At 39.1% G+C, this 24,226-nt stretch overlaps 1 protein-coding gene across 1 annotated transcript; it reads right to left on the minus strand.

Annotated features, from left to right (window-relative positions):
• Positions 1 to 10,234: 10,234 nt before the first annotated feature.
• Positions 10,235 to 23,685, minus strand: XB1011895.L (Putative ortholog of fOR IV protein, 1 of 2 L homeolog). Its single transcript, NM_001094611.1, has 5 exons — positions 23,515 to 23,685; positions 20,123 to 20,187; positions 19,140 to 19,197; positions 14,148 to 14,326; positions 10,235 to 10,616 (listed from the first exon to the last, which is right to left on the minus strand). The coding sequence occupies exons 1-5, from the start codon at positions 23,619 to 23,621 to the stop codon at positions 10,594 to 10,596; spliced, it is 432 nt and encodes a 143-aa protein (NP_001088080.1). The 5' UTR covers positions 23,622 to 23,685; the 3' UTR covers positions 10,235 to 10,593.
• Positions 23,686 to 24,226: the final 541 nt, after the last annotated feature.

Genomic DNA, 24,226 nt, shown 5'->3' on the forward strand with positions numbered 1-24,226 from the left:
ATATACACACAGCAATACTAAATAGCAAGAAATGTCTGTTTCATACAACTGTAATGGGATAAAAAAAAAAAAAAACTTAAGAACGCCTGAGAACAAATTGTTGGTGTGTCTATTGAACTTTAGTAACACACAATTTTAGATTGACTGGCAGCATAATATTTAATTAGATGCACAAGCATATTAATAAGCCTTCTATGGACCAAGGAATACTGGGCATTTATAAATATGGGTGAATAGGCCCAAAAGCTTGATATTCAATATAGGCTCACCAGACTAAAGCATGATGAGTCTTTGATGAGTGCATTCAGTCTCTAAGATTTAAGATGGCCATAGACATACAGATTATAGCCTATGCTTGACAAATAATAGTCCACACCAATCTACTGACCAACAACTAACCATTCAGATTAATATAAAGTAGCAAAGAGAACAAGTCAAATGATGCTCCGGCTATTAATTGACAGACAGCAATTGTATGAAAGTTAAGTCTGGCAATCTCCCATTGATATCCCATTGCAATACATGCAAAGACTTTATTGTTAGCCAATATAAATTTTTAAACCTGTCTGATCAACATATTATCATGGTAGAAAATTGTCAGGCCACTCCACATGGTCCAAAAACCATATGATCCTTAGTTTTCTAATGGTATCTTTGCATCCTAGCTTGAGCAAATGTGACTAAACATGACAATATATGATGTAATAAAAGGACTAACAAAGATGATAAATTGTTCCAGTGCAATTAATATCAACTTATCAGCAATTTAGCTTTATTCAGTCCACTACAAGCTACAAAAAAAAAAAAAAAAAAAGCAATCATTCTGACTGGTTGCTTTGAGCAACCTGACTGGTTCAGGTTTACTAGTTTAGCACCTATTTTAAAGATGAGCTGAGCCCAGAATATGAAATCTGTGAGTACTTTTGCAATTTACATTATTTTGGGAAAATCAGTGCAACACTAGAATTAAATCCAGGAAGGGCAAAGAGGGACACTCTGACCTTCAAAGAAAGCTGTTGAGCTAATGGCCTGATAGCAGCCATCTAAACTGCTGATTTTTTTTAGTGAAACCGCTTAAAACAGAAAACAATAAATACAACTATCATGGAGAGCCATTGTTTAGGTGGCCATACATTATAACAACCACTCATTTGGCAACGTTGTTAAAAGAGCCAAAGATGTGCAATATCAGGCTAATAGACACACAGATCCGATCGTACGAATCGAGGGTGTGGCGTGTGCCGACATCGGACGTTTGGTCGATCGGTCAGGTTTGATTTTGACCCGACCGATCCCGCCGGAGTTCATGGCACATCGTAATCTGATCGTTCGGCCATACGGCAGAACAATCGGATTACCCCCGATATAGCCATGCCTGTTAATGGCATATCGGGGAAAGACCCGCTCGTTTGGCAACATCGCCAAACGAGCGGATCTTTGCATCTATGGCCACCTTAATATGATTGTTTGGCCTTGGGTCACATGATGAGATTACAATGGCTGGCATAGGAGTTAGGGTGAAGACAATCCAACACAAATATCAAACCCGTCAAGGTGATTTTTGGCCAGATATCAGGTAGCCCTGTCGGAGGGCAAATAAGTTGTTGACTCGAACCGGCCGCTTAAAAATACTTGTGTGTGGCCACCTTATCTCCATGACAAGGAAACCATAAAAAAGACAATTTCCTATGCATAAGGACCCATTTTAAATAGCCCATATGCATTTATCAAACACTCCAAAAATCTTCCACTAGCACTGTGGCACGTGCACATTTCCCCAAGGCTTGGCATCACATGCAAACATGTACACAAAATCTCCTGCTCATTCTTGCCCTCATGCACAGACAAAAGTGTGTTTTTGCAACTTGGGAGCACAACCTTTAAGGAAAGAGAAATCTTCAGAGGATTACTTCAGGTAAAGTAAAGGGTTTAGGGAAAAATCGTTTACCCAGATTTTAGATTTATGGGTTCCCTTGTCCTTTAAGCCACTACAGCCCTTATAATAGGAGTAAGATGAGGTATCCCCCACCCCCTGTGGATGCATTCCTTCCTCGTCGCCTTCAGGGGGAGTCCTACAGTTCTCTGTGAGGAATGGGCCTGGGTCAGCAGGGCCCTTCATATCCAGTTCAATATGGTCTTCAGAGTCAATTTAAAAACAGGAACACATGCAACATTTCTGTTCCAGAACAGTTAAGTATAAGCTGGTAAACAGTCCATTAATGTTTACTAGTGCCACACTGTGGTCCAATGTGCACATAAGGACAGTGTGCGTTTCCAAATGAATATTGAGCTTAAAGCTTTGATTAAATGAGGAGTGCGATTGAGAAGTGTGACTGAAAACTAAAGTAGAACGATGAGAAGCAAACAAAAGGTTTTTTGAAAATGATGGGGAATGGGAGGCAAATGTCATGACAAGATTGATGACAATGTCATGCGAAGAATATGCTGCTTACACAGAAGAATAAACAAACATTTAAAAAAACAAATTAAATGTATTTAGATTTTCTGAAAAACAGCCCATTTCAGTTTAAAAAATGTGATTAAAAAAAAAGTACACAAAATAATGGTTAATACAAAAAATAATAGATAATTAAAGAACATCAATATGCCATTGAAAAACTGGAAGAGGCTTACGTAAAAAGGATCCAAAGCTATATTGTTTAGATGTGTTTGTCCAAAATGACCAAACTGCACTTGTAGTTTTAGAAACGATTACTGCATTACAACTACCAAGATTGAATGCATGTAATTAACATACATGAGCAGCAATTGTGATCCAACATGTAACATTTAGCAAGCATGGGGTATTAAAGGCACTTTTGCTATAGGCCAATAGGGAAATGAATGTAAACAGCAGTAGGTGTAAATTAAACTCACAATATTACAATTGCTGTTACCCATTTTGCAATGTGTGTGATTTTTGGCAAAGAGTTTAACTGCATAAATTTCACAGCCCAAAGGAGATTCTAGTTAAGCCCTGGTCTTAGGAGTGTGTGAGTTCTGTAAAGCTCAAACAGAGAGGGTCACAAAAAACACAGCAATTGCAGATATGTCGCCAGAGGGTGCAAAGCAGAGAAAATAATTCTAATTCTATCAACTGCTTTCCCATGACCTTCTACGAATGCAAAACACTAGTAAAATAAAATAATAAAAATAATAAAGTCAAATTTCAGCACTAACAAGAATGCTCAGAAATTGCAGGGGGTTACAAGTAATACCCCGGATGGAGGGCAGTAACCAGATTGGGCTATTGAATTATCTACTGCAGCTAGGCAATGGATCTCAGGCTATAAATCATCTCACATACAAACACAGAGGATAAAGGGTTGGAGGCACAGCTGGAGTAAGTCTGTAACACTGTCAAGGGATTCTTTCAGCATCTGTAAATTCCAAGCTCGTGAGCAGTTTACAGTCATCGGCAAAATTGCAAGACATAATTATCCGCCCCGTTAGATCCGTGACTGGTTCCTGTGCTATTTTTATAGGATTAAAAGAAAGAAATTAACTTATTTGCTTGAAAGTCTTCTGCTCACTGTTGAGATCTAATATAATGAACACAGAATGAGAGTTTCAGCATACTGTACAGAAAGAGCTGGTTCCATTTCTCTGACATAAAATATGTACAGAACAACAAGCAAAAAAAAAAAAAAATCATTTATTTACATACCTAGCGAAAATCTGTGTAATTGACCCAAAATAGAAAAAAAAGAAGGAATTAAACCACAGGGCATACTCTCAACAGGGTTGTAAGGAATCAAGGTGTAAGGAAATGTTTTTTTTAATAGCAAGGTTCTATAAGGCTATACTGCCCCCTGGTGCATTCTTTTTGGTATTAAAAATGGTCCATGTCTGGATGCAAAAAACAAAAATCTAAAATTAAAACCCGCAGTGTTTTACAGCCTTTATATTTATTATTTTCCCCCATTACTTAAAAAGATTAGAGGCATGAGATTCAAAATATCACAAACCATGGTATAACAAAAATAAATCCTGGGAAGGAAAAACTGGACATTGTAAATTATACAAAATGTTAACCGAAAGATTAACTACCCCATTAAAGGTACATTATACCATCCCAAAGGATTTTAAGATCATATATACATATATATATATATATATATATATATATATACACAGTATATATAAAGTTATATCTAGACACATGCACACTGTGCTGCTGAGTCTACTAAAGCAGATATTTGCTTAATTGTGTATAACACAAAATAAAAGTGCTACAGATGGAGCTAAGCTGGCAAGGACATCAGAACCTTGCATTCCTCCTGCCCTATGGCTGATGTGCATGCACACCAAGGCAAGTGTCAACATTTCTTTGCCATGAAGAAGTAGAGGTCCACAGCCAATGGGGTTACACATTGAAGCCTTCATACTCAAATATGTTACCATTCCTTCATTGCCCTATCCCAGGGAGGTGATCCTGATTTGACCCATGCCCCCCCCACTCCTCACTTACATATGGAGGGCCTTAACAACTTAGACCTGCAGCAAAAGGTACCTACATCTGAATAGAGATAAAAAGGGTTAATACATTTGCTTGCATAGACACCTTTGTGATTTCTCTCACTCAAAAAAACATTACAGAAATACAGAAAAAAAATCAAGATCTCCAATTTTCATACACTCCAGTCATAAACAGAGTAAGTGTCAAGCCAAAAATATGGTGGCAAAATAAATCTCCCCTGGGTGCTTATTGTTTTTATTCACTGTTGGACAGCTAGCTCATAGCCAATTATTCGTTTTTACTATTAGTTTTTTTCTGGACTGCAGAATTGCCCAAATACTAAAAAAAGAAAATGAATGATGTACTTGTAGTACTACGAAGGCAGTTTTACAAAATCCCAGTTGTGTAAAAATATATTAAAAGGGTTAAGAAAGTGACAAAGCCTCTTCTCAGTATAATAGCCCCCAACATACTTTACCCCAGGATTTAAGCTTGGCAGGGCTGATATCAATATTGTGCCAAGTAGCAAAGCTCTTTGAAAAGCTAAAAGCAACAGACTCCTGAAGGAGCATGCAAAGAAGAGTAGTATTAAGTGTATCTTTGGCAGTGATTAACAGGGACTCCAGTGGCTTGGCATAATGTATATTATTCAAGCAATAGTCAAATTCCACCACCTGCTAGAGCGTTTGTGAAAGAGGGATGAGTTTTTATTAGGAAAGTGAAATTCTCACCACATTTTATTTTTCCTGGACCATCTCCCTCTGTGTGTATTTGTAAGAGTGTCTAGAAAAAACAATTCTGTCTATCAAATATCAGTCTTTCTTACAGTAAAATAAACCAGTGCTAGATACACAAAAATCCACATGGGATTTTGACCACTTCATTCTTTTGCATGGTAATCTATGATCCTATTTTATTCCTGTTAAGAAAAAAAAAACATCATGGGCAATAGGAGCCAGGCTTTATCTAAGCTTGCACAGATGTGATTAAAAATGTGCAAAATGTCGCGAGGACACCTCCAAAATGATCTCCAAATTATATGCCATAATAGTGGAAACTGGTCCCAAACCCTTTGATAAAGCTTTAGCTGCGTGGAAAAGAGATATTCCGAATCTCAGTATTGATCAGTGGGATGAAGTAACAGGGAATCTTTATAGCTTCCTCATTAGTGCCAGGGACAAGCTTATTCAGCATAAATTTATTCTAAGAACTTACCTCACTCCCGACAGGTTATATCGCATGGGGAAACTCCCTGCACCACTATGCAAGCGGTGTGGGGAGCAGGATGGGTCCTACTGGCACATGATTTGGACATGTACAGTCATTAATAGATATTGGGCAGCGGTAACACACCATATCCAGGACATTCTTGACCTTCCTTCCGTCTGTTCCCCTGAGATTTGTTTGCTGGGCCTAGTAGATGACTTTCTTATTGCAACCAGAACAAGAGTTCTAGTTAGATCCCTCCTCTACTATGCTAGGAAAATAATTGTTATGAAGTGGATGGCTCCTTTACCTCCAAAACAGGGTGACTGGGTACAATATGTTAATAACATGCTCCCTTTAATCAAACTGACCTATGAAGCCAGGGGATGTCCTGGGAAGTTTGGGAATATTTGGGACCCTTGGACCGATGTGCACTTGCCAACATTGCCTTGAATTCTGCATGATATTATTCTGTGTGCTTATGGAATGTAATAGTTGCATATGGACTTGCTGTACCTCCCCCCCCCCTTTTTTTTTTCTGTATCCCGCTTTTTTTTTCCTTCGGAAATGTTAATAAAAAGTTACCTATTAAAAAAAAAAAAAATGTGCAAAATGTAACACACTCATACACTGGCAGAAATTTAGAAATACATAAAGTGGACAAAAGCCTCTATACAGAAATTTAGGTTTCACTACACAGATCTGTCCGTACCAACAAGGATCAGGTGGGCTTCCATTGCACGGATTTTGCTTGCCACCAGAAAGCTTAGGACAGGAAGTGTTGTACCAAACATGGTGGCAACTTTACACTTGTGCAGGAGGTACAGGGTGTCCAGGATCTGTTAGTGTAGGACTACACGGGCACAGCGGCTGCATCCGATAGTCGACACCATCCGACATTTGTATATCTTACCTTACTTCCGTCGCATCAGACTTGACACCTGTGTTTTTGCACAGCGTGTCGGATCGCACGGAAAACGTCCGTGTAGTCCTACCCTGAGAGGTTTGAGAAGAGATCTATGTAGATTGGCCTGCACTCCTTTCAATTAATTGGCCAGGTGCAAGTCAAGACCAGAAATCTCTGTTGAATTTCCCCACACATTTATCCAAAACACAACAATGTACTGACATACCCTGGACTTATATATAAAAAAAAAATGAAAAAAAAAAAAAATGAAAAATACAAAAATCTTACTTTTTTGGTCAACGTTTAAACACCACAGAAGGGTGCCAAAAGCACATCACAAATGTGCCAAATACTGTCTTTTATAGTTCCCACTTGATTTGGTCCTAACTCATATACAACTCTCCCCCCATGTTTAAAAACACGAATCAAAGCATATACGTTATATGACACTTAAAGCAATTGTTCGATATAAAAATAAAAATGGCAAATTTTTAGCAACTTTTCAATTGGTCCTAATTATTTTTTTTAATAGTTTATTAATTATTGGCTTTCTTCTTCTGTGCAGCTTTCAAAAGGGGGCCACTGACCCCCATCTAAAAAAACAAATGCTCTGAAAGGCTACAAATGTATTGTTATTGCTACTTTTTATTACGCATTTCACCGGAGAGCTGCTTAATAACTCAATAACCACAAATAAAAAATTAACTCTCTACAGCATACTAAAAATTAATTTAAAGGTGAACAACCCCGTTAAAGTCACTGACTAACTCAGAGTTAGAGAGCTCAAAAGCAGGAAGTTGGGTTCTGTTCGACATCCGCTCACACCAGCCTTAATAGATTACATTTTTGGCTAACTAATTATAAATATTTTTTTTTTATTTTGCACAGCCCATCTAGTTAACCAGGGTCGGACTGAAGCATTGGAGGCCCACGGGGGCTGCAATATGAAGGGGCTCTCCTGGCAGTCACTTGGGGCCCCTCCCTACCTCCAAACTCCCACCAGCACACGTGTAAAAGACGCTCTGTGCACATCCGTTGTACCGTCGTGGCACAACTATGGGCCAGTCTGACCCTGTATTTATCTATATCTATCTATCTATCTATCTATCTATCTATCTATCTATCTATATATATATATATAGTTTTTACACTGAACTGTTCCTTTAAAGTAGAAGGAAAGGTCCCTTAACTTGGGGTGCCAAAAGTTAGGCACTACCAAGTGATCGCATGTACCGTATACTAGAGTATAAGCTGAGTTTTTCAGCACCCAAAATGTGCTGAAAAAGTCTGCCTCGGCTTATACTCGAGTCAGCATTTTAGAAAAGCTGCTATAATATCCGTTAGCACTCTTGTAAAGAAATCCTCACGGCCCGTCTGTTCTTCCTAACCCGCTCACCCACCAATGAAGAAACCGTAGGTGTGTTTAAAGATCGCTGCCCTTTCGCTCTCCCCGCCCCTTTCTCTGTGCGGACAGAGTGTTGCCAGTGTGTGCGGCCCTCGCTGCCTCTCCATGCCCGGCCTCCCCTCTCTCCTTCTACCGCAGATATTATAGCAGCAAAACGATAAAAATAAAACATTATGGGATTACCGTATTATTGTCAATGAAGATGCTGGGCAACACCAAAGACACCTGATCTTCACTAAACTTATTTTGCTTTAGTGCCAGTTGTTCCCCTAGGCTTGTACTCAAGTCAATACATTTTCCCAGTTTTCTTAGGTAAAATTAGGTACCTCGGCTTATACTCGGGTCGGCTTATACTCGAGTATATACGGTACTTACCTGAAACTCCGGGCCGGTGCTCCAATCAGAAGAAAACTGCACCGGAATTCTTCCAGCAAGCACCACAGAGCAATAGTCTTTCGGCTTCTTTTGTCTCTAAATTTCCCAGGGTAGACGCATGGTCAGTAAAGAAAAAAAAATAGACTTTTTCGTTAAAGTTCGGCTTCTCGCGTACTGTGCATGTGCAGCCGCAACAAAAAAGAAGCAGCACCGGTGCTTGCTGGAAGAACCCTACGCCGGTGCAGTTTTCTTCCGAGCAGCAGCCCGGAGTTTCAGGTAAGTACATACAAGTTAGGGTGCCTAACTTTTGGTACCCTCAAGTTAATAGACCTTTCCTTCTCCTTTAAAAAACATTTAAAGGACAAGTAAGTATTTTACTCTTTTGGCTGAACTGTGTCCAGTCTCTCAATCCAATGTTTCACGACACAACTTACTAGCTCTAGCACCTCCTCTATTATGCTGCTTTACCTGTTCAATTACCATGGCTTTCAAGGTGCTAACTGTGAAGACATTTTGAGCAAAGCAAAGCTAATGGATTTTCATTCCCTTTAAGTTCTCCTTAAAGGAAAACTATACCCCCAAAATGAACACTTAAGCAACAGATAGTTCATATCATATTAAGTGGCATATTAAAGAATCTTACCAAACTGGAATATATATTTAAGTAAATATTGCCCTTTTACATCTTTTGCCTTGAGCCACCATTTCGTGATGGTCTGTGTGCTGCCTCAGAGATCACCTGACCAGAAATACTTCAACTCTTAACTGTAACAGAACTCTGTCTGTTAATTGGCTCATGTGACCTAACATACAGTATAGTGAATCCTACGATCCCAGGGGGCGGCGCTTATTTTTTAAAATGGCAATTTTCTATTTATGATTACCCAATGGCACATACTACTAGAAAAGTATATTATTATGAAAATGATTTACATGAAGCAGGGTTTACATATGAGCTGTTTTATGCAATATCTTTTTATAGAGACCTACATTGTTTGGGGAGTATAGTTTTCCTTTAATATACATCGGACATGCCGTCTTAATATGGGATTTGTGTGTTGAGAACTGTTTTTCCTATGTATACTAAAGAACACTGACACTTCAATAAATAAGCACAAAAGTCTGTGTGACTTGTATACCTGCCTTTGTTCAGCCAAAATGGTTAAATACTTATCCTTTAAATGTTTTTTTACATGTCAGATAAGGTATATGCTTTGATAAATGTTCTTAATGTGTTTTGAAACATAGGGTAGGGAAAAGCTGTGCAATGAGTTAGGACCAACCCAAGTGGGAGGTTCCTTTTGAGTTGTTGAACTAAAAAAGGTTTGCTGGCACATTTGTCATGTGCTTTTAGAAGTCACCCCATTGCGGTTTCAAAACTTTGACCAATAAAGTAAGATTTTTGTAGTTTTTTTATACAATAAGTCCAGAGTGCATCACAGAATATTGTTGTGTTTAAGATTTGAGAAGGGGTAATCAATGGAAGAGTTAAAAAAAAAATGGAGGAGGTCATGTTTTCCTTTTAACTACAATAGCTGAATTCAAAGGCTTCCTGGGATTGCTGATCAGTCCCTCACAATGCCGTATAGGAATTCTGGCAAACAAATAAGTGACATTTTAGCATGTCTAGGATGAAAGCTTTGAGTTTTTCCCCACAATATTTGTATGGTTTTAGTCAGACTAAAAATGAAAACGATTCCATTCCATTCTTTTGCTTGTTGCTTTTAAGGTAATTGCATGTCACCTGCTGGACATCTGGGATGATTATGTCTTGCACAATTCCATAATACAAAGAACAACTCAGGGTTCTGTTAGCATTGGCAAGCTATCCAGATCCTCACTCGCCAATCGAATGCCAACGAACTATGCTTGACAACTGGTATAATGTCTCCATAATACAACATAATGTTTAATTTGTTGCCAGACAGAACAGCACCCATGTAACATTAAACATTTCAACCATTCATAAAACATCTCTCCAGAAATCTTAAAGGCTCATAATGTGTTCATTTGGTTAATTTAAATCAGAAATATCAAAATGCAACATTGAATGATGGCTTCTGCTCCATCTTTTTATTCAACTGTTTACGGACGAGTCACAAGCACTTATTTGAGCAAAAGTGGTTAGAGGTTTCAGATCCATGGAAGTCAATCATTTGCACATTCTTTGAAAATCTTCCTTTACAGTGAGTTGATGTTGTGACAGCGGCAAAACTGACAAATCTTGGGAACATTCTCTGTTCAGTCCCGAACTTTCTCTGTATCTAAACCAATATAGAGACAAATAATCACTTCGAATTGTGCTTCCCTTGTTGCTACCCTTCCATCAAGTATGAGCTCTGAATATTAGGCCTGAATCTGTAGGTGTACACTGCAAAGAATATGTTGTAGTAACTTTGTTGGTTTTCTGATAAAATGCCAACACTGTGTAAATGTATATGGAATGGGCAAAATATATAATTTTTGGTTTTAACCAATTATCAAACAAAATCTGAATTCTAATTTCTCAACACAAATTTTTTTTCATGCAGTACAACTTTCCCCTTCCTCCCTTATTTCCAATGCACCGAATTTTTCTGTATCCCTTTGTCCTTGAAATTTTTTAAAACATATTACAATTAACAACCCCAAAACAATATCTGAAAAAGTGAGAATCTGTGCTTAAAGGAATTGTTCAGTATAAAAATAAAAACTGCGTAAACAAAATAAATATGTTTTCAATATAGTTAGCCAAAAATGTAATGTATAAAGGCTGGAGTAACAATGTTTAACATAATGGCCAGAACACTACTTCCTGCTTTGCAGCTCTCTTTGTTTCCACTGATTGGTTACCAGGCAGTAACCAATCAGTGACTTGAGGGGGGGCACATGAGTCTTAAATGTTGCTTTTGAATCTGAGCTGCATGCTAAGGATAAATTGCAAACTCACTGTATAGTTATGTCCAACATGGCCTCCCTTAAAGTCATTGACTTACTTCGATTTAGAGAGCTAAGCTAAAAAGCAGGAAGTTGGGTTCTGTTCTACATCTGCTCACTACAGCCTTTATACATTAAATTTTTAGCTAACTAACTATATTAGAAATATTTTTTTTTTTTTTTTTGCACAACCCATCTATTTACCCAACCTATCTATTTACCCGGACACCCACAACTAATTCTTATGGTGAAACTGCCTACTTACCAGATGAATATGTAAGCCATGACAAACATCATGTAATAGGTGAGTATCTTCCTTTGTCACACATTTGATACTCCTCAAGCTTCAGTATACCATAATCAATCATATAGAGAAAAAGGAGAAATATAGTGCAGATGTTTTATTATATATAAAGTATACCACCCCGTTCTACTTAAAGGACAGTGTAATCAATAGGCAATTCAATAACAATGAGGTAAAGTGGTTCTCGTTAAGTGTAATGTTCACTTATGTTAATGTGGAGGGCACATATGGATTGCAGCATTTCTGCATTCATGCATCATGTTAAATTCTTACAGTGTTGATGATCAGAACAACAGTAAAGTTACTTAAACATATTCTTTTTCTGTGATTCCATTGATTTCTTTTCTATGCCTAGATTGTATTTGAGTTTTAATCAGTAAAGCTGCAGAGAATCATATTATGAGACATATAGGGTGAGCTATGATGGGCAAGGGCCTTTCCGTTTGCTTAATACTGCACATCTTATCGCAGTACATATTTCAACTATGAAATTTATTTTGGGGTGCGATTAGTCTCCAGTTTTCATAGGAAAGCCGTCCTTGGCTCTCTAGCTGCAATATGAAATGGAAAGTCTAGTCCCAAACTTTCCCAATTTCAGAGCAAGATCACCAAAATTGCCAGCAATTCGCCATTTCCCCAAAGCCTCCAAAATAGGAAGACTATTTGCTGTACAGTAGTCTTAAAGGCTTTGAGATACTGCCAATGTATCTCAACATTTCTATCATCATTGTTCCTGTGTTAAAGCTCTATTCTGGCATTTTATGCAATCTTCCATAAATGTTGTTTTTGACAGTACATGATGACGCCATAACAGATAACACGTCTGATATAAGGTCCATTGTGAAGTTGAATGATGTGTAGATAACATGAAATCTGGTTTACCTCTTGGTGGTGGGCAGCATCAGATACCTGCCAATACTCAAGCATCACACCCACTGATATTTTCTCTCTTTTGCCATGTTCTATAGTTGATGTCTAGACTGCATGCTGAATGCTTTCCATGTTTAATGCCCAATATCACCATATCTGGTTGTTTCAAATTGTGGGTTGTAGCTTGGGGTATGAATTTTAGCACATTCTGAAAAGCTTAATTCTTTATGGTAAAATCTCCATGGCAAATTCATGCAGACAAGACTAAATCATCTTTGACTGGAAAAAGGCCCTGTGAAATCTTTCAGCAATCCTTTTAATAGATTTGGCACAAAGAAAAATGGTTTCAGGCTGCTGCACCATGTTTTTTGTTCGCTGCACTTGTTGACGCAAGAAAAGTGATCAGAGTTGAAGTGCAAGTTTGAAAAAGGTACGTGTTTTTGTGCTGGAATTTAAACAGAACAGAAAATATATGCAGATACAGTATTTTGGTCAGGTACTATGACCATTATATTGCTTTTCAAAACACTGCTAGACAGCACCAGCCTGTACATCCATTACATAATGAAATGTTATGGTCAAGGATCTATGCTGTATTTCAAACTTTAAAAGGTGCAAAGATCTGGAGGATCTCCCATAAATCTGTACCCAATTGGGACTGTGGTCTGCGGTGCTTCCTTAAGGAAGCTATATGAGCTAATCGATGTAGGTATCCGACCAACTGACCGGAATGCTTGACTGGCTGCTTTACTAAAGTTCTAATCATTAAGGCAGGATAATCGGAACAGTAGGAAGCCAAGAGGAATTCAGCTCCTCTTCACTTACTCAACTATCAATATACTGCCAGAGAGCAGATAAGATTTCCCACTATGCCCAAAACCACGAATGTATGAAAAATTGTACAATACTTAGTTTCATGATATTTCTGGTATGGTTGGTATATAGCCAGCTTTAAATGGTGGTAAAACGACTATTACATAAACAAAACATTTGAGTTTAAGAATCACTGCATCTAAGTTGTATGTAGAAGTATACACAAGACTTTGGGGGTTATGTAATAAGAGACACTAGGTTGTAGTAACCAGGTGTAGTAACCCATAGCAACCAGTCAGCAGGCAGAATTTACGGTTCACATGTTTAAATGTAAACGTCTTATTGGTTGCTTGGTTACTGCTCCCGTGTAAACATAGTGCCTTTTATTACATATGGCAGTTAGTATTTTGGGCCAAAATCCACTGAGTGGAGACAACAGTTCTGAATGTGAAAAGAAGGCGGCTACTGCCCACTTAGGGGACGGAAATCAGCCTAAGTACTTTAGCAGGCTGATTTCAGCCTCCTTGTGGAACTAGCCCTAGGTAGCAGCAAACTGCACCTGTTATACACTATGTAGGCCAAGAAAAGCATTACTTCAAATTTAAAATTCACAAAACAGATTCTATATTTTTAATGCATAAACACCAATTAACATTTAGAGATAAAGAACTGGATTCCATATCTGCTTTATTATGGAAGCCTTTCTGTAACCTATCAAATATGAAACTCAGATGGTAAACTCCATGGAATTGGTAGCTGCTGCATATGTAGTGGACTGTGTAAAAAATTGTGACAAAAATATAATAAAATGCAATTTTTCAAGAAAAAAGCCCTTCTCTCAATATGACATTCATTCAATATATGATTCAGTACTCTTAGGAAACACACTTACCAATTCCAGTGTTCGCTCCTGTGACTATTGCCACCTTCCCCGACAAATCACAGCCCTGCAGTATATCCATGGCGGTGGTGTTTCCATCATATTTCTGCCTGGTGGTCATCTTTGTGGGTTGATCTTCAACCGTGAAAGCTAGTCTTGGGTCAAGGTATGTAGTCCTCTTGTTCAAGTGACTGACAAATGTAAGAAACAATAACATCCCGTTTGTTCTAAATAGTTTCCCAGCAGAAGGAGTACGAGAGAACAGTACGGATAAAACTACCACAAAAAAATAGCTTGCATGCTTATTTACCTAAAATTTCTTTCATTGAAGAACTTATATAAGGCATTACTATTATTTACACACCAGAGGGAGCTAGAAACGTCATGTTGGTCTTTTTGAATGCTACACAAACTATGTATGAAATTATGGCCAAACAGATACTGCTGTACACTGTGAACATGCTTCAAATAAATATTCTTTAACTCAAGTTTCAGCCCTCACCACGGCCAAAATGTTGAATTGAAATAAGATACCGGTTTGAAGCAAGACCCCAGAGTGCAGCTCTATCCTGAAGAAAGAAAACAAAATTATATATTTTTCTTAAAATCAGCAAGGGAGACAAAAGTCTTACGAAAGATTAAGTACTGTTCAACTTATAATAATTGGAAAGCAAAGATTTTGAGCAACATCACCAATAATCCTTCACTCCACTTTTTACACAGCATGATCAATAGGTGCACTTGCATTCATTAAACTTTTAACTGCCAAGCACACATCTGTTTTGTGCTAGGGGGGAAAGGCTCTAACTGGCAATAACATAAAGAGATATAGGGGCAAATTTACTTACCTCCGAAGTTGCACCAGCGTTGGCTTCACTGCACTTCGCCAGGCAAAGTTTGCCAGGGCGCCACTAATTCACTAAAATCTGAAGTTGCGCCCAGGGAGGCGAAAGGTAGCGAAGTTGCGCTACCGTTAATTTGTCAAGCAAATCGAATTTATGCTAGCGATACCTAATTTGCATACCGCGCCAAGTTAAAGTACAATGGACATATATGTAGCAGCAAATACATTACACTACACAAGCCTGGGAAAGCTTTATAAAATAAAATAGAGTTGTTAATTTGCCCTATACATGTGCCCACTGTATAGTTTAGGTGCCATATGTTAGGAAATGTATGGGGGAAGGAGGGAACCCCCAAAAAAATTTACGATCTTTTTTAGCCTATCACCCTTAAAAAAATAAAAGATGCCAGCGTTTTTTGGGACAGAAAAAATGTGAAATTTTTTTGAAGCAAGCCCCATCTACTCAATTGCACTTCGCCTGGTCTGAGGTGGCGAAGGAAAGTCTGGCGCAAGAGGTAATGTTCAGTAAAATGTTTAAGTTAGTGAATTAGCGTAGTTACGTCCCTTCGGCATAGCGCAACTTTGCCTGGCGTAAGGGTGCAAAGTAGCACTAGAGTAGTTCCACTTAGCTAGCGAATTTACGCCAGCACCCGTTAGTAAATCAGCGAAGTAACAAAATGACATCACGCTGTCGAATTTGCGCTAGCGTTAGCCGCTTCACACTTTACTGAAATTGCCCCATACTCTTTGGCAGCTAGAGGTTCTTCTATGCATCGTTGGCTCTAGCTGCTGGTTCAAAGGCCGAAAAGCAGAAAACCCTCTTGGCAACAAACCATAAGGGCTACACTGTTACTCCATCAACCCAGTTGCTGCAGGACCAACTCCAAAAAGCAAAAAGTGTGTTTGGCGATTTAACAGCCCCCTGCCTGCCCCCACACTTGCTACTGTGCAACTTTGCTCTTGAGACCCTCCAACACTGCTAGAGGTCCTTATGCTCAAAAGCGTACATGCATTTTTACACACACTTAACACAATCAAACAACTTTTCTTTATTATATTTTTATTTATTCATTTTACCATTTCATCTATATCCCTAAAACTTTTTTTGTAGCATGACTTATTTGCTTTTTGTGATTTTCATTGTATTTGTATCCCTGCACTACTGTTTGCTACTAGTAGAATATGATTTTCTTGTGTCTTCCAACTGTTAGAGGGTCTTGCGACACACAAAACACAGCAAACTATTTTCATTTAAGGGTCCCTAAATGCCACATACTTTTGTGCATCTATGCATATTTGGCAACATACTATTCAAATGTTTCCTGGAATTCATATGTAGGATGTTTTAGATTTGTATGCAGAAAATATTTTCAGGTGATTACCAGGATTTACTAAAACCTGTTTATTTTTAGGATGTTCCTGGTACAGGTATGGGATCTGTTACACAGAATGCTTGGGACCTGGGGTTTTCCACATAACAGATCTTTCCATAATTTTGACCGTCATACGTTAAGTATTAAATAAATCCAACAGGTCGATTTTGCTTCCAATAAGAATTTATTACATCTTCGTTTGGATCAAGTACAAAGTACAGTTTTCTTATTAGAGAGAAAAAGGAAATCATTTTTTTTTTTTTTTTAATTTTAATTACTGTATGTGGATAAAATAGAGTCTATGGGAGATGGCCTTTCCGTAATTCGGTACTTTCTGGATAACTGGTTTCAGAATAATAGATCGCATACCTGTATGCAAGAGTTTGTGAAAAATGTTTAAAAAATTATCTGGCAGTTGCACAACTGTAGTGAAAAGTGTAGTGAAAAAGGGTTTCAGCAGTGAAAGGGTTAAAGGAGAACTACACCTTAGAAAACATTATAGCTATAAATACTGTATTTTTATACCAAACCACTCCTATTATAGAATGATCTTTGCCTCCAAAGTTGTCTGCAGTAGATCCCCATCTTCTGAACCTGTTAGGGCATATTATGAGTGCCAGAAACATCACCCATCAGCAAGCTTTGAGCTGCTATTGAGATGCTAAAAGTTAGAGGTTGTCAAAAAGTCATCATAACATTAGCAGAAAGTGAGATTTCATCTGTCAAGAGGCTGATGCTACAGTGATGAATACAGGGATTAATAAGACATAGGCCTTTAAAAACCAACTACTTCATCTCCCTCTGGTGTCAAAATGATGGCAATGCCATATAATTTTAATTTGAATAAATGATTAATCTGACTTTTGGTTAATACTTTTTTTAATATTGTACGTATTGTGGGGAGATTAGCTTTTGAAATGGTAGGCAAGCAGGTTTCTTATGCAAAGGAGAGATAGGGGCATAAAAAATACAGAAAACATTTGACTTTGCCTGTAATTATTAACTCAACGGCATATGGCATCAAAAATAAAGAACAGTCTCACTCATAAAAGCGATAGAAATCTTTCCGACTACTCCAGGGCCTTTCCCAGATACTGGACCAACACACGGCTAGCACTCTGTTACTCACAGTTCAGAGATAACTTTTCTCAGGTCACACAGCCTACTGCCAAGACAGCTTTACTGCTGCACACAGTTACAGGTCCCTTGGCACTCACTTTCTCTCAGACACTGTCTCTTTGTATCAGGCTCCAGAGGCCCCTTGGTCCTCTCCCATGCTTCCTCTCACACACTAGGAACAATCAGGATTGTGTCTCTCTCCCAGACACACAGGAATGACCAGACATCCAAGGAAGAGCCCATAGTTATGGAAGCACACCCATTTTACAGGCAGTAGATGCTCTGCTCTCAGCTGCCACCTAATTACCTGACTGGGAGAGAATATTAACACTATCTGCACTAGGCATCCCTTTCAGCCCATATCATGCATGTTAAATGCACATTTCCTGTACATTTTTAGGTCAGACAGGTGTGTTTCTAAACATACGGTCACAATATATACATACATTCGTTCATTCGTTCCTAAGGTACAGTGGTGATTAAAGGTTTGTGAATAATTTTGAATATCTTTTCAAGATAGATACAGGAAGTCCTCAAGTTACATATACCCGACTTAAATACAACTCATACTTACAAACAGAGGTTATTACAGTAATGTAACGTGGTTTGCTTGGCCTTTATTGGCATTTAGCTTTAATAAACCACCTGCCCCAATCCTCTCTGGTTTGTGTTGTCTACTGCAGAGCACACAAAGGTAAAAATAAATACGATTTTAAGACAAACATCTGTTGCATTCAATATGTAAATCTATATGTTTCAACTTACATACAAATTAAACTTAAAAACAAACCCACAGGCCCTATGTCATACTTAACCAGGGGACTGCCTTCATTTATTGAAGAAAACATTTGAGTGTGACAAAAGCTTATTACTTCTAGAGGTTCATTAAGTGTCAGGTGTTACAATCAACAGGAGGATAATCAGGTGAGAGTGTGGGAGTAATTACAGAAAAACAAGTTACTATCCAAGCCTGATGTTAACAACAAGTTTGTGTTTCATAGCTTGAACAAAGATTTAGGAGGACCTCTGAAAAACAGTAATTGATGCTCACCATTAATTAATGAACAAACATATTTTTGAGTAATTTGTTTAACTGAGTTCTCATGATGTAATTTTAGGACTTGTGTGAAAACAGATAGAGATTTAGGTCATATATATGCATAGATACTGAAAATGTAAAATGTTTTCACAAACTTTCAAGGACCACTGTACGTGACAATAGCCCAAAATATGTGCTGTGTATCAACAGAATATATAAGGTAGGCATTTTTGAAATCACAGATCTTCCCTAGTGGGCTGATACAGAAGTCTAAAATATAAAGTGCTTCCTTTCTAGTCTTGTAGGTTTTTAAGCTTTAGATATACTTTAATTCCCATTTCAGTAGACAATGTTCTCATGTATAGGGGTAAAGTTATAACAAGCTTAACGTTTGCTCCAGATCTACTAACCATAGGTAACTAGACCAATATCTACTAAATGTCTCTACTTGTTAATACAAATGAAGCAAACTTTGTATTAGCCCCTCAGTTATAGCATTAACCTATGCCCAATAATGTGCCTCTGCTCCTGAAATAAAATACCAACAGTCTCATACAGCATAAGTAGATGGGTTCCGTGGCACATCTGCAGATCAGCATTTTACAGTAGTTAGAAATGATAGAACTCACTCAACAAAGTAGATTTGTCCATTTTCATCTGTTTCTTGTTCCCAACCGTAGGGGAGATCTACAAATAAAGGCAGGGGAGAGAATGAAGCGCACAGAGATTTTACATTGTCCATTAGATTCAGCTCAAATTGCAATCCACATTTTTATTGTGATGCAAAAATTGAAGTTGAAGGAACTGCACCCCTATTTTCTAAGGTTTTCTGAGGCACCTTGAGAGTGTAACGTCTGTTATTTTAGGAGAGGGCAGGGAATTCTAGAACACAAAAATGATGTTACCATCAATAATTAAAACAAGTGATATCTAAATGACAAGGTACATAGAACAATGTAGCAGTATGCTCCATTTTTTCACCGATATCAGTAGCATGACACATGTCCCAGATTGCATATACACCTGTACCATCATATTGTATTAATTCACAGATTTCCTGTGCAGAAATGTATTATGCCTGTTGTACACTTAACTTAGTTATTCCCAGCTCTGTTCCTACCAACAAGGGAGTGTGCCATGAAAGTTTCACTGTGAACATAAACTATTTTTGTTCAGTCTTATTTTCTACCCTCTGCTACTATAGCTTTAAAAAAAAAACAAAACAAAAAAAAACAGGTAACTAATTCTAAAGTGGTCTACCACTGTAATGGGGGAAATGTATTCTCATCCTCTGTTACTATTCTATCCATTAAGTTTTGGCAATGTCACCATCAGAATCAAGGGGCTCTGTACCACTTAGTTAGGCATATCCTCCCCCTGAAGGGGCTTCAATTGCTTGTCCACAGCCTGTCTGGGTGTGGCCTTGGCAAACTAGAATAGGCCCCCATAAAAATACATGGTCACATTTCCCCAATCTGCCCAAAACATTATCCACCAAAGACCCACCATTTTACCACAAGCATTGCCTACTTCTTTATCTGTAAATTGTACAATTAAACTTCCCGTCTTTATGATGGTGACCCTGAACCTTGATGAATCTTAAAATACCTACCTCCAGCAATTCTTTTACGCTTTCCAGTTTTTGGATGTTCCCACTGGGTTTTTTCATCAAAGTGGCTATTAGAAGGGAAGAAAATAGAATAAGCAGAACTTAATTTGCAAAGCTTTGAATTTGAATGAAAAATATAACAAACAAATAGTGATCAAACACAAAGCACAAACTTTGGGGGAGCATTGTGTATTGCAACGCAATTGAGCCTGTGCATGCTTCTAGCAACTTTCAGCTACTTGCACTAATGCAACACAGTCCAGTCTGCTCTGATGAGTGGCCGACAACTGCTTGCATGCATGGACATTAAGGAACCCTACATCTATTGACAGCATAGATGTAACAGTATTTCCAGGTTTTCCCCAGCAGGTTGCATCAAATAGTCACTACAACTTGAACCCAGTTTAAAAAAACAGAAGCTATATTGCATTCACTGTGATAAACTGGTCACAAAATGTGGCTCCTGCAGTGATGCTAGAACATACCTCCCAACTTTTGCAATACAGAAAGAGGGACAAAAAGATTTTTTTTGACCATGTCCATTTTATGGCCACACCCCCCCAAACACCACATCCATTTAAAAAAATCTGACAGGTTATGGAAAGTTTGAACACATTTCTGGTGGTTTTATGGTCAGGTTTTATGTGCTATTACAGTTTTGTTAATGAAGGTGAATTGCCCTTTAAGATGCAAGTCGCAGTTTCCCCGAGATCTTAAATAGTTACAATTATTTCTTTGCATATCTTAAATTGTTACAAATGTATCGAAGTGCCACTGCCACCTATTTTGGGAGTGTTCTACCAAAGATTTGGAAACTATCTTTTTCTGGCTGTTCAGTGTAGGAGATCAAAGAGAAAATCTTTTCAGTAATAATCTGGGACTGCAGGTTTAGCTGTCAAAATCGGGACTGTCCTGCGAAAAATGAGACATTTGCAAGGTATGCTAGAATAATGGGAAAGACAAAACCCATTAATGTTTCAGGAGGTTTAAACCCTCCTTTTGTCAGGTTTTCCACCACCCAAAAAAAAAAAAAGTTTGGCAGCTTTTAGGCGCCAACTTTTCTTATTTAAAAAAGCCCACTCGGAAAAAAAAAATCTCTCTCAACTAATGAGATTTTTTTTCCCCAGAAAACCTTGAGTTCCTTAAATCACACTGGGTTTCCTTAAAGGGGTGGTTCACCTTTCAGTTAACTTTTAGTATGTTACAGAATGGCTAATTCTAAGCAACTTTCCAATTGGTCTTAATTTCTTTTTTCTAATAGTTTTATTATTTGCTTTCTTATTCTTTCCAGCTCTCAAATGGGGGACATTGACGGCCATCTAAAAAATAAATGCTCTGTAAGGCAACAAATGTATTGTTATTGCTACTTTTTACTTGTTTTTCTATTCAGGCCACGTCTATTCATATTCCAGTCTCTTATTCAAATCAATGCATGCTTGCTAGAGTAATTTGGACATTAGCAACCAGATTGCAGAAATTGCAAACTGAAGAGCTGCTGAATAAAAACCTAAATAATCTAAAAACCACAGAATAAAAAATTAAAACTAATTGCCAATTGTCTCAGAATATTACCCTCTGCATCATACTAAAAGTTTACACAAAGGTGAACAATCCCTTTAATGATTCAAGCAGACAAGAGGAAAGCCATCCGGCACTTGGGGGCGCCAAATGTTAGGCACTCCTAGTGATTGTATTTACTTACCTGAAACCCTGGCCCTGTGCTCCAATCAGCAAAAAACCCCACCGGCCCGGGGTTATACCAGTGAGCACCACGGAGCGATCCTCTTCGGGCTTAAAATTTTCCGGGACAAACGCTCGTGCAGTTGAACGAAATTGCCAACTTTTTAATTAAAGTTCGGCTTTCAGTTCTACTGAGCAAGCGCAGCCGTGCGAAGAAAGAGGTAGACGGAAGAGAAGCGCTCCGTGGCGCTCACTGCTATCAACCCGGGCTGGTGCAGTTTTCTGCAGATAGGAGCACAGGCCCAGGGTTTCAGGTAAATCAATACAGTCACTTGGGGTGCCTAACATTTGGCACCCCCAAGTGCAGGCTGACTTTCCCACACTTGGAAAGAAAGATGGCAGCAGGGTCAGAATTAGGGGTAGGCAGAAGAGGCGCATGCCTAGGGTGCAAAGTTTGGGTGGCACCAGGCACGTACCTCATAAGCAGCCTACCCACTAAAGAAGGTTAAGCAAGGGCTGCCGCAGACCTGGGCACATGTCCCTCTTTGCAAATGGGCATGCACACGTGTCCCAGTTTGTGTGCGCACCCTGTTTGCATGCAAGGCCGCGATTGCACATGCCCAGCCGCATGGGGTTGCATGGGGCACCTGGGTGGAATTGCCTGGCACTGGATAGCTATAGAGAGATTTATGGTATGGTGCATTTTGCCCAAGTGGAGCTGTTTGGCAACCAGGGTTAATTCCCTTGTCCTTTACATTTTAAAATTATATATATATATATATATATATATATATATATATATATATATATATATATATATTATATTTTTTTTAGTGGTGTTATTGCCATTCCTCTTGTCCATGTTTACAGAATACAGTGGCATAATGGAATGGGGGTGGGGGGCTTGTCTGCTTCCTCAATAAAGTGGGAACGGTGGGTGCTCCCCAATTTTGCATGTGTTGCCACTGCCAGTGATCTGCAACATCATGTCGTCTGCGGGGGGAGACCAGAAAAAAAGCTTTGGCGGGGGGCTGAGGCATTTAACGTTAACTGTCCAATTCGAATAACCCACCAGCACACCCTGGCCTCTCATGTCAAGCTTGGTCCGGTGCTCGGCCAAAGAGGGGATCAGTAACCCCAACAACATACGGTAAGAAGACAATTTACCGGCACTCAGGACGGGCGGGCCGAGCCCTGCGTGTTTATTGAACGGTAACGTTTTGGGGGCGTAGCCTGACGAAGGGGTATGCCCCCGAAACGTTCCACCGGACTGATTTGCAAATGTAGTTGCAACAGACGGCGGTTTTGTTTGTCCCTTTCAGTTCTCTGGTTCCAACTCCTGAAACATTTTAGCAGCAGTCAGTTCTCCTCCCACAGGTCAGTGAATGAGCTACTAGACTCATGGAGGAGTCAGGTGGAGCAGACTAAACAGTACAACGTACAGTGCACTACTTACAATTGCATTTACAAATAACTACTGGGAATGTTTCACTAACGTGCATTGAGTGACATGAGGCAGATTTGGTTACAGAGTCTGTTTGACTCGCGGGCCCCTGGGACAGAATACATAGATCTATATGTTATATGCTGACAACAAGTGCAGCAGCAGTTCATTCACACGTGGAGGCGCAAAGGTTCCGCAGCTCATGTGACAGAGCCAAGTTCCCCGTCTCACTCTCTCCAAACTCATTGTGACTTTCAATTCCCCTACGTACTTTGCGTAGTACACCCATCCATCCTTCGTGCTCCTCTCCTCCCATCCAGGCGGCAGCTCATCCTCACTGTCCGTATCGTCCAAGCCTGCGTATTTGAGGGCTGCCATGGCACTGCGGATGCAATGGTCACGCTGCTAATAATTAACAAAGGAAAACCGGCAGGCAATCAAGTCTACACTATAGGAAAGGGACGAGTCCCAACTTCTAACACTAGAGGTCACTCGAGTCCAACAAACGAAGAGAAAACCGTAACACATACAGCCAAACAGTTACAATTTTTGTTTTCCGCGGGACGGTATTCGCACAACCCGCAGTCAAGAGTCTCAGCTTAAACGTCCCGCAACGCTTTTAATAGCCAGCTCCTCGGTTCTTAGCTGACAGCAAACCCCGACGTCATAAGCTCCGTCTCGCGAGACTATCGTCACAACTACTTGTATATAAGCGCAGTGACGCGGCACGCAGCCGCTTGTTGGGGGAAGTGATAAGTGGGGATTTTAGATTCTAGTGGAACGTTCTAAACAAGATCATAAGCTTCTAGTAACACGCTGTAGTCTATAATGTGTTATGTATAAAATATATATATACATACATACATACACACACACAGTGTCGGACTGGGACCCCAGGGGCCCACCAAAAAAGACCAGGGGCCCACTCTCAGTACTATTTTCTTCCTCTCCTCACTCCACCTCTATTCACCTAGTCTCTTTTC

Source organism: Xenopus laevis, chromosome 4L (assembly GCF_017654675.1).
Source record: "Xenopus laevis strain J_2021 chromosome 4L, Xenopus_laevis_v10.1, whole genome shotgun sequence".
Taxonomy (NCBI): Eukaryota; Metazoa; Chordata; class Amphibia; order Anura; family Pipidae; genus Xenopus; species Xenopus laevis.

Coding starts and splice junctions, on each gene's coding strand:
- XB1011895.L (NM_001094611.1), bottom strand. CDS start 23,621: ATGGCAGCCCTCAAATACGCAGGCTTGGACGATACGGACAGTGAGGAT. Junction 20,188..23,514: donor GGATGGGTGTACTACGCAAA/GTACGTAGGGGA, acceptor CCCTTCTAATAG/CCACTTTGATGAAAAAACCC. Junction 19,198..20,122: donor GCGTAAAAGAATTGCTGGAG/GTAGGTATTTTA, acceptor CTTTATTTGTAG/ATCTCCCCTACGGTTGGGAA.